This window comes from Neopelma chrysocephalum, unplaced genomic scaffold (assembly GCF_003984885.1).
Source record: "Neopelma chrysocephalum unplaced genomic scaffold, ASM398488v2 Primary Assembly neopelma1_45, whole genome shotgun sequence".
NCBI lineage: Eukaryota > Metazoa > Chordata > Aves > Passeriformes > Pipridae > Neopelma > Neopelma chrysocephalum.
Genome location: NW_020897704.1, coordinates 14,486,300 through 14,500,931, shown reverse-complemented (window position 1 = coordinate 14,500,931; position 14,632 = coordinate 14,486,300). Strand labels below are relative to the sequence as shown.

The following is a 14,632-nucleotide window of genomic DNA, read 5'->3' as shown; positions in this document are numbered from 1 at the left end:
TTCCCAGTCTGTACGTATATCCAGGGTTGCCCCATCCCAGATGCAGAATCCAGCACTTTTTCTTGTTGGTTGGTGATTGCTCAGTCCTCTAATGTGTTGAGGTGTCTCCCCATGCAAAAATTAAGCTGAGACCTGACCTGGCCACAGTGCTGATGAGTTGGCAGAGCCCAGCCTGGGGTACGTGGGATGCTTGCCCCAGGTGTGCGCTGTGGGCAGTGGCTTGGCACCATTGCTGGCTGGTTCCACCTTGATGCTTGGCTCTCCTAACATGTCAGACATTCACATGACAACGTTTCCCTACAGTCTCTGTTACTGGGGAGTTTATAGGCAGGTGTTGCAGGATACCAGTCAAATCAGTCCATGACATTATCATGTTTTTCCAGCCTCTCCTGTGTTTTCTTTCCATTCACCGATGCACAGTCTGTACCAGGGCTCATTGCACTCCTTGTTGGCACTGCCACGTGTGTCATAGCTCGCCACACTCATCCTCATGCCCTTGGCCTGGCTCTTGTACTTGGTTCCTGATTAAGGCAAGGTCATGATGTGCCTGAGAGCTGTAAGTATTCAGAAGCTCTAATACATGTGCTCTCCTATTTGAAACACATACTTGCTCTTACAAGTGCCTACCTTAAGCCATTAAACTTACCATGATTTGGTAAAATAACTTACCTCTCAACCTAGAGTACAGTGTTTTTAGGATATGCATTTAAATAGCTTTTGCATTTTTAAAATGCATGCTACCTTAATGTACTTCTTCACAGAAATTTCACGGGGGTTTTTTTTCAGTATTATTTTCATTGCATGAGTTTCTGAGTTTTAGCTGAACCATTTGCATTAAATGTATTTCACAATCAGTAAAAGTGAGGAAGAAAATGTAGGGTTTGCTATATGAAATGCAATGCTCTAATGCAGAATCCAGAGTTCAAAATAATAATAATTTTTTTTTTTCTAAGTGGCAAAGCCTTATAACTATACTATTCACATGGTCAGGAGAAAGGAAAGAGAGGGGAAAAGGAGGTGAGAGCAGGGCAAATGTCTATTCCATTTGCAGATTGTGACTTAATTCTTTTAACATATTTAAATGACTCTTATTCATTATTAGATATTCCAAAGACTGATGTGTTCAATGATAGGAATTACCTTAAATTAGAGAGCTGAGAGCCTTCAGTTTATGGGTCCTGAATTTGTGAAGATGCAAAGTAGGGCCCAAACTTCTCAGAAATGTGAAGTCTGAGGTTCTTCAAAGGTCCTTGTAGAAACAGGATAGATACCTTATAGATACCTAGATACCTAGAGAATATCAATGCTGGAATCTCAAATATTTCCAAAGTTTTAGATTCTTCTAAGCTTAGACCTCAATGAACTCTTTCATGATCTCAGTTTTTAATTCAGATGCCTAAAATCTGTCCACCATCAGTGTTGCAGTCTTTGGATCTAGTCTCAGATCAAAATTCTTCAGAATCAATGTCAAGGGCTTGAAAGTGTATTTTTCATATAGTGGCATCTCTATCAGTATATTACACTTATCTGATAATTTGTCTGTTTATTTTAGGCTTCTATGTTTTAGTCCCACTGTTTAGCATGCAGATTACTCATTTTATTTATCAATCTGTGAATGGAAAAGTGACCGCTGCATGAAAACTGTCTATAAATTTGAAGGTTTCTGGATTGTTAATTTCAGCAAAGGAATAACCTGTAAATGAATGCTGAAAAAGTTGATCTTTCTTATCATTTAAAAGAAAGAATATACAGCACCTTTAATACTCCTTTATGTTATTTCCTGAAATCTTCATCTTTTCATTTCAATTATTAGTCTCAATGGAATCTTGAGAAAAGCCCTTTACACAAATCTGATGAAAAAGGCTTATCATAAATTATAGCGCAGACCTGGAAGGTTTTAATTAGTGTGTGAAATTTACTATTCTGACAAAGCAGTTATTTGGTCGAATTAGGTTTGGGGAAAAAATGTCTAACTCAAGTAACTCGTTTGCCCATATTATGTGTAATATTGGGTCATATTTCTTGATGGGGATGTTATTTAACTGGTTCATATTTTTAATGTTTTTATTAAAAATATTTTTAAAAATATGATTTCTAAGTCCTGTTTCAAGATCATGTTTTAAATGCACTTTCTAATTAATTTCTTACAGCTCATGTTCAGGCACTGTACTTGCATGCATACACTGTAATTATAATTGCAACTGGTTTACTCTATTGCCTGGTATTTTGTTCACTTTGAAGACAAGTGATAAATCAGTATTTCCACACATGGATACCGAATGAAAAAAAAGATATTAGCTGCTAATCCCCCTCTTTTACATGTGCCATTTCACTTATATAAAATTACAAAGCTATAACAAAAGAGATTGTAGTAGTTGGCACTCTTTCCTTCTTTTACCCTATTTGCAGGCTTTTGTTTCCTAAAGTTATCCTCTTTAGAAATAGACATAATTTTTTGTGTTGTAGACCATATTTAGCTTTCTTTTCTGAAGAGTCTAATTGTGCCTTAAACTGCATGTCAGACTATATAAGGGATTAAACTAAAACTGCCTGGCTTATTTGTCATACAATTTATTAGGATGGGTTTAAATTTTAATTACCCCGAAGGTATTAGAGTGAATATTTTTTAATGCACTTCTGTATCCAAGGGGACACAACAAAATATTTTTTAAAATTAAAACAGATGTTTTATGAACACTTAATGATTTTTTTTTTTAACATTTGTTGGCCTTTACACTAATTTCACTTGGTCTGCCTATGAAAAGTGAAACAGACAAGTATTATTAATATTTTTATTGCCACATGCTGAGCAAAAGGACACCAAGTTCTTTCATTAATGTGAATGTCTTTTCCAAATGTGTGGAATTATTATTATTTTAAAATGTTCTCAAAATTTGTATCTGTAATTTTAAGACCTTATTTTTAAACTAAAACATCAAAATCAGACATATATTTGAACATGGTTTGGTTTCTTTCGAATTTTGATTTCTAACTCTGCCTCATTACCTGCACACCAAAATAATCCTCACTAGTTGCAGATTAGCTGCAATATGGAGGAGCTTTTATACATTGCCTCACTTTGGGTGCTCTAGCACTTTTCTGGATAAAATACTTAGAAGTCATGGGAAGTATCCTGTTTTAAAAGAAAATCTAAATAAACATATTTGCCTTAATTATGCAGTAGTGTGTATATATATATAATATACATATATTTGCAATATAATCTACTACCTTAATTTTATATTTGCCTCCAGTGGTTCACTGAAGTAAATCTTTGAATTATGAAAATCTTTAACAAACACTCTTCTGTTTTCTTTTCTGAGGGAATTCAATATCTTCTAACATCTCTGAAATGTATAAAAGTGTAATTTTTTTTGCTTTCACATTGTACCTACAATTGTTTTTGAACTGCTGCTTTAGGGGAAAAAGGATAATTGTGATGTCTATCTGAATTAATACATGACATTAATTTCTTAATATATGAAAAGCTGCAGAAAAACAGTTTCTTAATCTGCCTTTTTTTAATAAATAATTTATTTGTTTTCTGGTAGTTCATTAGAGTGTCTCCTAAAGTTCTAGTATTAATTTCAGGCCTTCAATCTCCCTGTAGGCCTAACACCATTTTGGGCTCCATCACTGGCATAGGGATACATAAAATCCCTAGGGGGCCCATGGACAGACCTGAGGGCATATGTAATCTTACCACAGGTTCAGTGAAAGCAGAACTTCTGAATTGACCACATAGAGTGTTTGTGGAAAATCTTAAGACTTAGAGTATTTTTTTTTTCTTTCCTGAATGAAATGCTAACATCTCTTGTGGGAAAGCAGATATTTCAAAAAAACAAATATACAATCTTCCTACCAAAAAAAAAGACATTAGACTAGTTGATGGGGCTCATATTACATGGAAAATTCTTGGAATTCTAGCATAACATTTAGAGAGGAGGTTTTCCTACAGACACCATAATGTGGCAGCAATGACAAGGAGCTTTCTTTTTGGCACTTGGTAAAGGAGGATGTGTGGCTTTTGACAACAAAGTGACATAGATATATTGTTGCAATTTACTATACATTATTATCTGTAGTGTCAGATATGTCTTGTTGTGTTGTGATCCCTTTTTGTTGTTCTTGAAAGAATGTGATTGAAAAAAAGCATTATTTCCTGTGATGACAAGCCAACTTCAGCTCCATTCACATAATCCTGAGTTGAGTTTAGGCATTTATTTGTTAAATCAATAGACTGTGTCTGTAAAGTTGCTCAGTAGAGAATCAAAACTTGAGTATAAGTTAGTGTTGGTGTGAGTTCAAATTTCATTTGCAGATGTGTGTTTCTTCAAACCTCTAGACATAGACATTCTAGAGACCAGAAACTTTGGATTTTATGCGGTGAAATTTAAGAATTTATTAATAGTAGCCAATATGTAGTGTTTCCCATTGGAATTGTTTTATACCCCAAGCTGGAAAATAAACAACTACTGAAATGAAAAGCAATAAAAAGACCATGGAACAATTTCACTTCAGCAGATAATACTTACAATGGAAGTGTGGAAGAAAATTATTAGGATAGAAAAGAAAATAGTGAGAGTCACAAATAAAACATTTAAGACCTGGTCCTTAATGTAGTTTTTATATGCCTTGCCTAATACCCTTGTCAGATACTGAAACTGTTTGCTTTGAAAGGGGAATTAAAGACAGTGAAAACTACCCTTCACCTTTCCAATTGCATAGATTTTGTAAACTTGTATACTGATATTACACTAGAGTTTCTAATTTATGCATATGGTCTCCTAAAGTCTCTCTTTCAAAAATTCAGCTTCTGAACTGTCTTACTAAATCCCTTCATTCATTAACAGAAGCAATAGAGAATATTTACCCCCTCTCTCTCATAGCATTGCTGGATAAAACAAAAATAAAGTATCTCTGATATTTACATTGTACCTTAGGCTTGCTGACCAAGTGTGTAGTATTTTCTGGTGGCAAAAGTGTACAACAGTGGGACAATTCAAATTCTTTGTGTCAAGAAGTTAATAAATAAATAAACTACTCACGTGAGTTCCAGCAACAAAGCAATTTGTTCTTGTCAACTAGAAGTAGTTAAATTGTGAAAAATTATCCTCTAAAGATCTGACTGATCCATGAATCTAATTTGTGAACTGTACAGCATTTAGTGTGTTGTACCACTGGGTATCTCATATTTTCTATATTAAGAGTAGTGAGATATGTCTGATGTCAGTGTTAGCTTATGCATTATATTGGTAATTACCTATATATTACCTGTACCCAGGCAGGGTAATGAAGTACAGGAAATGAATAGCGTAACAAAATACATAATTCATTTGATATGGGGAAGTGTTTATTTTAATTAATTTGTAAACATATCGTGTTTCTGAAACATAATTCTTTAATAGGTGATTTTAAAACTACTGTTCAGTCCAGTAGAAGTACATAGTAAAGATATGCCAGCTTCGAGCAATTTAAACAAACAAATAAAAACATAAAAGATGGGGGGGAAATATAATTGTGACAATAAAGAATCATTTTGTTTAAGTAGATAAACACAATTGTATCTGTTGAGGACAGTGTTAAAAATCCTATGTAATAATGATTCTACAACAGGACGTACTGCTAGGGTAAACATGAGCAATGAGGAGGGGCTGAGGAAATAAACTGATATCTAGATGAGAATCAATACGAGAGAGGGCCTAATAGCATCATGTTTTATGAAAATGTTCCTTTTAAAAATGAAAGCAGTGAACAAAACAAATATATACATAATATCCAGAGAGGTATGCCCATATTACTTTTCCTGCAGCTCATTTTTTCCTGAATAAAACCTTCCAGAGAAGAGATGACAGGGGAACTGCTCTAACACAACCTAACATAAGGAGTTTTCATGAAAGAAGTGTTTCTTTTCCCTGTCTTCTAAAGTGAAACATTTTTTTTTTCAACTAAGCAGATCATTTTGTGATGAAAGCACTTTAACACTTCTGGCTAGTACCAATCAGAATTGGATCCTTTGCCTGCTAAAGAATCAGATGGGGTTTTGAACAGACCAAATTATTTACAGCCATGTAAAAAGTAAGAGGAACCAAAGAAAATAGACTCTTTTTCCTCTTCCAACATGCTCTGAGGCTTCCACAGCATTATATGGTCGTTTCTTTATAACAATCTAGTGAATAAGCAATTAGCTTATTAGTCGTCATTAGTCCTTAATGATGAAAGGAATTTCCTCCTGTGTCTACCACACCCTTGTATCTGGCTTCGTTATCCAGATACTGATATAAAACCAACTGACCTGTGGATAGAACAGCATCTTGATGGAAAAATGCATTTTGAGGGAAAAGCAAAAGGCATGAGTTCATGTTAATAGCATTTACCTCAAATGGCATTTAGCTCATCTGTAATATATTTCATGTCTGACTCTCTAAAAGGTCACAAAGGAGAATAAATGATGTCATTATTTATGGAGTGAGGAAAACGATGGTTTATAAAGGTGAAGTGCATTACCTTGTAGTACATGTCATGGTATTTTTTAATGCAAGTAATATTTTAAACACACTGCTGGACATGAAGAAATGTAATTTCTCCTTTATTTATTCAAAATCTGTAAAGGGACTTAAAAATACTATGTCCATACTATTTAATAGAGAAATGCACATAACAATTGTTTGATTTTGATGAAAAACTGTTGGGCACAGTGCAGCAATTCTATTTGGTGGAAAACTACTACAGCGAACCTAAATCTTTAAGGCTTTTAAATGGTTCAGAAATATTTCAAGAGAAAACAAAACTGTATTCCATAGGAAATACCTCAATTTTCAGACTGCTGAATGAAGCTTCTCGCTGATTCTGTAATGGAAACTAGCAATCTTCTCCTTCTTTGCTTTGCTTGAATTACACGGTACAGTCTTTCTACAGAGCTGCCAGGATCTGCTCTCCACTACCACAGCCAGACTGCTGTGAGGTATTTTCACAGATTGTATTTTCGCTGTGGGAGGTGAATAGAAGAATAAACGTGTGTGCAACAAATACTTAACCCACTTAGCAACGCCCGTGCGTCGCTGTATCTGTTGTCTGCTGGATGTCATGGTGCATAAATCACCTAATTGCACAGGGGAAGTCACATGTCTGTAACAGAAACAACTTATGGAAGTCTTTTGTGAGCTCTCGAGTTTGTCCAATGTTATCTGTACTTTTCTAGCTGTGTTTTGAGTGACTTATGTAGCTTCCCAAGGAAGAAGCATTAAATGTATGAAGTTAAGCACGAGCATGACAAATACGACACACAACAGAGAGCAAGCAAAGATCTGAGTCTGTCTTGTTTCAAAGAGAATACATAAAGAATTGTGGTTTTTATTTCAAAATGTATTTCACAATAGTGCAGAGAATTGTTAAATTTATTCTCTCCTTTCAAACTAACAGAATTACTTTTCTTTCTCTTACAGAATAATGATATAATCTATTACAATGCAAAAGATGATCAGAATGATGTAAGTAAAGTTTCATTTAATTTCATTTCCTTTTGCAAATCCTAGATTTACTTGTAAATTAACTTGTAATCCTTGAAAATTAAGGGATTGAAAGTATTAATGAAACTCTAAGACTAGCATTTAAATATTTTGCAGAAGCAAGAAAGCTAGAAACTTAAAAATATCTTCAAAAGTTTCCTCAAGAGCCAGATAATATTTTGTGTTCTAATTCTCAATGTCTGTCTCCTTTCATGTAGCGTACAGCAGTATCATTCACTTTTTGAAATGTAATAAAACCATAATTACAGGTCTGGAGAATCAAAATGATAAATGTAAATAATTTACTCTGAAGGAGCCATTTTCTGGCCTTATTTTCCAAGCTCATGTTATGGTGTTCTGTATTCTTTGTGGGAAATTTTTTATGTGAGGAGAAGGCAGATGTAAAATGCTACTGAACAATTATTTTCATGCACTTTGTGGTTGCTTATTTGACTGTAACAAGCTTTGGGGAAATTGAAAATCCAGTCACAAGATTTAAACTAAATGTATGATACTTCAATTCCTGGTTTACTAAAACTCTTACTTTAAGAGGTTTGAAGTCTCCTATCTGCCATTAACTGTTAAAAATCTTTATGTCTTCTGGGGAGAATACAAGTTATCCTCACCTTCACTTGAGATAATACAACTGCTTGTTTTCATTATAGATTTAATTTATAAAACCGCAGAAAAAATATTTTAAATGTATTAATCAGAATTACCAGCATGCTTCATTTGCACTTTTTAATCAAGTATTCTTTAGAGATTGATGGCATCACTATTATAATTGATGCTTCTGCTGTAAGGCAATTAAAGAAGGTACATAGATCATGTCAAGCAGAACTATTATATATGCTTATATAGAGTTATGAGTACTTGAATCCAAATACAACAAACCAGACTGTCCTGAGTTTTAAAATTTGCATGTTTTAGGTAAACTTCAGTAAAAGTAACCTAAATTTGAAAGATATTTGTCTGTTCTCATTAAAGTCTCTGGAATGGCAGGTGCTGATCACTTCTGGAAACAGGATTACAATGCTTAAATATTGGGTTCATCCTGGTCTCAAATATGTATGCAAACACTACAGACTCTTCTCCCCTGTTCCTGTCTGAAAAAAATGCTTGAGAGAGCCTTTCTTTTTTTTTTTCTTTTTTTTTCCTTTTTTTTTTTTTAAATCAAGAGATTTTAAGAGAATCATCTCTGAAGAACTGGTCAGTAAAACTGCTGTTGCCATCCATTCTTTTCTGCCTCTAAGTCCATATTTTTTTCCTTGTCCATGCAGCGAACCTTCATTTATTCATGGGAAATGATATTATATTTCCTTTTCAGTACAATTAAGAATAATTAGCAGCAGAATTTTTTTTTTTTTAAATTAGACATCTAAGCTAGTCCCTATGGGTACCTCTCTGTTCAGTTTGTTCTGAGACAGATGTCTAAGATCAGCTGAATCTAGATGTGTATTTCTCTCTGTTGACCAGTTTCTATTACAGACTCTTAGATCTCAACTTTTGGATGTAGAAGAGATTAATCTCACCGGTCCTCCCTGCCAGTTCTTATTTGTCTCCACTCATCCTTTTAAAATTACAACTTTATCAGAAGAGCAATCCTCTTAAATTCTGTGTATTTTTCTGTATATGCTACAGTACAGTTTGCTTTCCTTCTTCCTGTTTGCATACCACATTCAGGAGATCCTTCTCTCATTTTTCTTCTACTGTCTCGGTGGGCCTTTTTGGATCTAATCACTGTGTTTTCTTGGACTTAAAAAACAAACAAGAATGTGAAGGTCAATCATTCTTTGGCCTTTGGATTTCTCAATCTCAGATAAAATGATCAATTTGTAACCCCGTAGTCCATCAATCAGTAATAGACCTTTTGTACTCTTTATCCTACAACAGCAATTAGATTCTACTTATTTCCCCTCCCCAATGCTGTCTGTAATGTGGGAGCACTTCATGATAATTAATGAGTTTTATCGTCACAACAAGGTAGGAGGCATTATATTCCCATTTTTCATATCTCATAGGAAGATAATGGCCAAACCTGTAATTTAATACAGGTCTCTCAGGTTTTCATTCACTGTCCTTTTCCAAGAACCCTTTCAGTTTGATCTATTGCAGCCTGTGCTGGGCACTTTAATTTGCAAGTGTCAATTTATTGTTGTATTTGGACAAATGCTGCAGTGTTTTATTGGACAATGGAGTGGTACCACATTAAGATGCTCTTTCTCATTAGTTTTCATGTTGCTTTGCTTGTTCTCTCTTCTTATCCTTTGTACCACCACCCTATTTATAGTAATTTTTGCTGCTCAGTTCTTTCCTCTTCTTTGTGCTAGTCTCCATTTTATTTCCAATAATGATTCCATATCTTGTTCATAGATTCCTTCTAAATCTTTTTTTTTTCTGTTTCCTTTCGTTGAAGTAATCCACCTCTCCACTATGTACTGAGTTGCTCAGTTGCCTAAATTTTCATTTATCCTTAATTCCTTCCTTAATGTTTCTCTCATCTCCTCTTTGCATCTTGCTACTTTCCCAAATTTTTTAGTGTAACTTCTTGTCATGGTCTCATAAACTCTTTCCTGCACAAGCTACAAGAGCCTAAAGAAAAGAAGACTGAGAATTTTTCAGTGATTTGACTTAAAGGACTAAGTATTACAAATAAAGCAATGTTTCTTTAATGTGAAACCAGTCACATCACACTGGAAGTCTGCAGTTCCCCTGTGGGTCTTACTCCCTAGGCTTTAGCTGGGAGCAGCCAGTTGTATCTCTTAAAACTGATAAGCTGTCTGTGCCACATGGTTTAGGAATTATTCCTAATGTGGTGATGCCTTGTTATTTTGGAATAATTTTTTAAAATATTAGCTCCTTTTGACTTAACCTGTAGCATAAAGACAGCTATTGAGTTAGAGCATTATAAATAAAGATAAAAATATCTACATCAAGTTGAAAACCATTGTAAAAATAAGAAAGGATAGTTAGTTGTGAATGTACATATTTTTGAAAAATCCTGGCATCATGTTCTAACAAACATTTTAGAAAATAATTTCCACCCTCCAAACTTTTTTTTTTTTTAATATGAAGTTATGCTCAAAGTAATTACTGGGCAGCAGTGAGCAGAGAACAGAATGGTTACCTAAGAGGCATGCTCCTGGTGGGTTTGCTTCTTCCCAAGAAGACACTTGGAGATTTAGAGGCATACTGACAGTGGCACTGGAAATTTATTGGGTCTCTACTTGTACCCTTACACAAGTCTTGCCTTTTCTACTAATTTATAGTGTCAAGGATTGCAAAATTTGCTTTTATGTGCAGCTATGATTAATTTAGGAAAAAGAAGTCTGTTGATGAATTATCCCAGATTTACTTGTAACCAAGTCTGAGCCTTCTCCAAATTTGATCTAAGAAATGTTATTTGTTTTTTTTAGCTCCAACCAGAAGAATTCAGGAGTTTTCTGGCTTTTCCCCTCATAGCATACATTGAAAAATGGTAGAATGATTGAATTTATACAAGTGTAATATTTTATGCATTTTGTAGCTGGAAATCAGAAAAGTTTCCTCTGTAAGGCAATGTCTCAAGAGCTGCATTTTGGGTCAGGAGGAACCCTTGAGGGGGAAATGGCATCTGAATATGGTCAGTTTGGAGGAGAGTCTGGAGCTGAATGACTCCAGTGACCAAGTCTCAAAGGTTACAGGTATAAAGAGACTTTTCAGGAGACTGGAAAGGTGATGCCAGGTTTCTGCAAGTCCAACAGCTGCCAGTTGCTGGATTGAAAAGTGAGACTGAATGTAATGACCTGCCCTGACACTACAGAGAAAGCTGGGACAGGGATTGCTTTTACATGTCATCTGACAGATAAAGATTTCCTCTAGCTTTTCAAGGTTTTTTAACTTTACTCTGATAAGACATACCTTTAGAAAGATCCCTTTTATTTGCATATGGAAGAGCAGTTTTATCTCAGTGCTTTCACTGGGTCTGGGTGCCAGCATACAAATAACAAAATCAATATCCTACCATCTGGGTTTAGCTACCAGTGGATTTCAAAGTATCATTTTTTTTCTGAGCTAAAGCTACTGACTTTTCAGTATTTCATAGAGAGTGAAGGATAGGCATTTCCAATGAGAAATTTGTCTCAAATAATTTAGGATGAGCTTAAGGGCTAAACTGTAGAGAATCTAGCCTCCTTTTGTGATAGGGCAGACTACCAAGAGTAACTTCCTTAGCTTCTTTAGGTCTCTAATTCCCTCTGCTCTCATTGTATGACAATCAATATGGTTTGGCATTACAGTCACAGTTAGGATGTGTTGTGTTTCTTTTCATCTTTTCTTTGTCCTTTACTACTTCAGTGATGAAAAAATTCTTAAAATGAGTTATAAAGAATTTGCCCCAGCTCTTCTCATTTATGATGAGTAACTGGGCGAAGTATATGCCATGGAGATTGGAAAGTGTAGTTAGATAACTTGACGATAACTGTGATTTGCAGTCCCTTGCAATCAAGAAAGTGCCAACGAGTAGCTGTTGTATATACAGCATATTTCTTCAGGGCTTATTTTTATTGTTGCTATTCTTCATGTAAGTAAGTTGCAGCTATTTTTAGATTTATTTTTTTCTCTGTCTGAACCTACTAGGATTTTTCAGCAGGTCAAGATATTTACATATATTTACATACCTAGTTCTCATATTTTCTGTTTAATGTTACATCTCTTGATGGTATGTGATAGATTTATGCATGTGAAAATTTCATTGGAAAACATCAGTTAGCTCTTGTTTTAGATAAAATTTTGTACATTCTTGGAGAATCATGATACTGAAATGGCCTAATGACCAAACTTGTAAATAGACTGAAATACTGGTTGACTGATATTTGGTGAAGATATTTTGCATTTGAACTCTTTGAGAAGTTGATCTGCATCTGTGCCACTTATTCTGATTCTTATCAATATGACATGGATTCTACTGAGGTTTTGTTTGTTTTGGTTTCTCACTGTAATGGGTATTAGCTATACAGACAAATGCCCTATTCTAGCCCTTTTTTTACATAGACAAAGGAGATATTTGAGAGAGTAGTTTCCTCTTAGCTAGCTACAGGAGAGAAAGAAGATTTTTGCTAGTATAAACTATATCATTCATAATGAAAGACTGTCAGAGTAGGATTGTTGATGCACTCGTATAGAGACATTTTTAAAGCCTTAGAGAAGTTTCATTAGAACACAAATCTGTAATAAATGTCATATTTTTCAACTACATTTTCATTTTGATTAAAATATTAACCTATATCTTTTATTACTAGAATTAGTGCTTGGAATTAATAATTAAGTCTATAATAAACTTAAAATTTTATGAAACTAGGAGGGAAAAATTGATAGATTCTCATAGATTCCCTAACTTATTTCCATTTCCAGAAAGAACTTCATAGTAGTTGTACTTTCTGATCCCTGAGAGTATTCCAAGTCTCTGTCCTCTGCTTCTCAAATATTCAACAAGTTCCTAAATGTCTCTCTTTTAAGTTACTATATTCTAAATATTATAGGACATACTTACTTTGATACATATGTTTAAAAATTTCATTTTCATTAATATGTTTGAAAATGAACTGCAATAAAAAGGTAGATCCATACTTTATCTTTTTTTTTAATATAGCTATTTGATTATACTTTAAGGAGTTGTTTCTCTTGCACTGCAGTGTATAATAAAAATAATATTTATGGCCAAAATATGCACTTCTTGCTGTAGTGAAGATTCTCTTATAGAAGTGAATTTTGTTATAAGATAACAAAAAGCATTTTATTTTTATGTTTTTATCTTTCATCTCATTTTCATCCTTTTTTTTTTCAATACGAGAGGACATATTGTTATTAATTCTAGTAATTTCATGGTACTTTGACTTCTGGATCTTTTAGGAAAATGCATATTCCAGTGTTCTTGCTCCGCACATTTCTTTCTCACATCAGGAATCCTATTTTATCTAACAGTGTGATTTGGATGCCATTCTTTGGAAAATAAGCATTGGAACTGATAGCGAGGGCATGATTGACATTGTCTGCTTTAGTACCAAGACTTTTTACATTGTTTACTGAGGAATGTGTGCCTTTATCAAGTATCACTGGGAAACATGTCGGTTCTTTCCATTTCAAGGCATTATAGGTAAGCTTGAGTCCAATCCATAGGGAGAAAAGCCATTCCTTTGAGCTTCCTATTGAAATTATAATGATCTATTGCCACGGGGAGCAGGGGGTCTTGCTCTTTTCCTTCTTTTTATTTTTTTTTGGTATTATGATTAAAAAAATAGGTGTCAAGTTTATATTCCTTTATTCAAATTTGTGCAAGTCTTCCCTTCTCCCAAATGAATATATGTTCAAGCTTGCAATGAAAAATACATGATAATGAAATAAATGACTGCCCCAAAGCTATCTCCTACCTGTGAAACAGAGTTATGAAATAATAATGGCAAGAGTGATAACTGTAGTTGTCAGTGTCCTAAAAAAAGATGAGAATGTTCTTAATGCAGAGAATCCTACCTTGAAGGCAAATTTGCACAAAAGAGCAGTGCTTGAAGTCTCCCCGTGGAGGCTAAGTTTATGCCACATCAAAGATCAGAATTCAGCCCCAGAGCTAGTGATTCATCAGTTTAATGGAAAATCTCTTGCTTCAGGGTATTTCCTACTAATATCAAATTCATGAGTGATAACAGTTGCAGTGAATGCAGTGTAATTGTTTATTGGTAAATAAAAGCAACACCAAAAGCTGAACTTGTCATAGGATGTTTATAGCATTTGAAGCAGTGATTTTTAGCAAGCACTTTGTTGCCTGATTACAGATAGAAATGTTGTGTGAGTGTTCTGACATTTTGTACGAGTGTTCTGACACATCACCTTGAAACGTGTGGGTCACACTGAGATTTTTCAGAGGTACAAAACAAAAGAAATGACTCCATCTGATATTTTCACATGACTGATCGAAGGTGGAAGTAGGCTTTGAAAATTGCAAGTCATATCAAGAATCCTGGAATGGAGCACTTAAATATATCAATAAGACTTAATATTTAGACTCAAGATATGTAAATCACCAAAATCTTCAAGGTATGTTTTCAAATTCAAGGTAAAAAAAAAAACTAACAAAGGTAATGTGCTGTGGG

The 14,632-nt window shown here is 34.3% G+C and overlaps 1 protein-coding gene across 3 annotated transcripts in view; it reads left to right on the top strand.

The window, feature by feature from the left end:
* CACNA2D1 (calcium voltage-gated channel auxiliary subunit alpha2delta 1) overlaps window positions 1-14,632 on the top strand; it is a 383,935-nt gene that overhangs the window by 193,477 nt on the left and 175,826 nt on the right. For all 3 annotated transcript variants that reach the window (XR_003533601.1, XM_027679464.1, XM_027679465.1), the window contains exon 5: window positions 7,446-7,490. Coding sequence is in view for 2 of the 3 variants with exons in the window: in XM_027679464.1 (XP_027535265.1) it covers window positions 7,446-7,490 (45 nt within the window). In the remaining variant the exon portion in view is untranslated. The remainder of the gene's footprint in view (window positions 1-7,445; window positions 7,491-14,632) is intronic.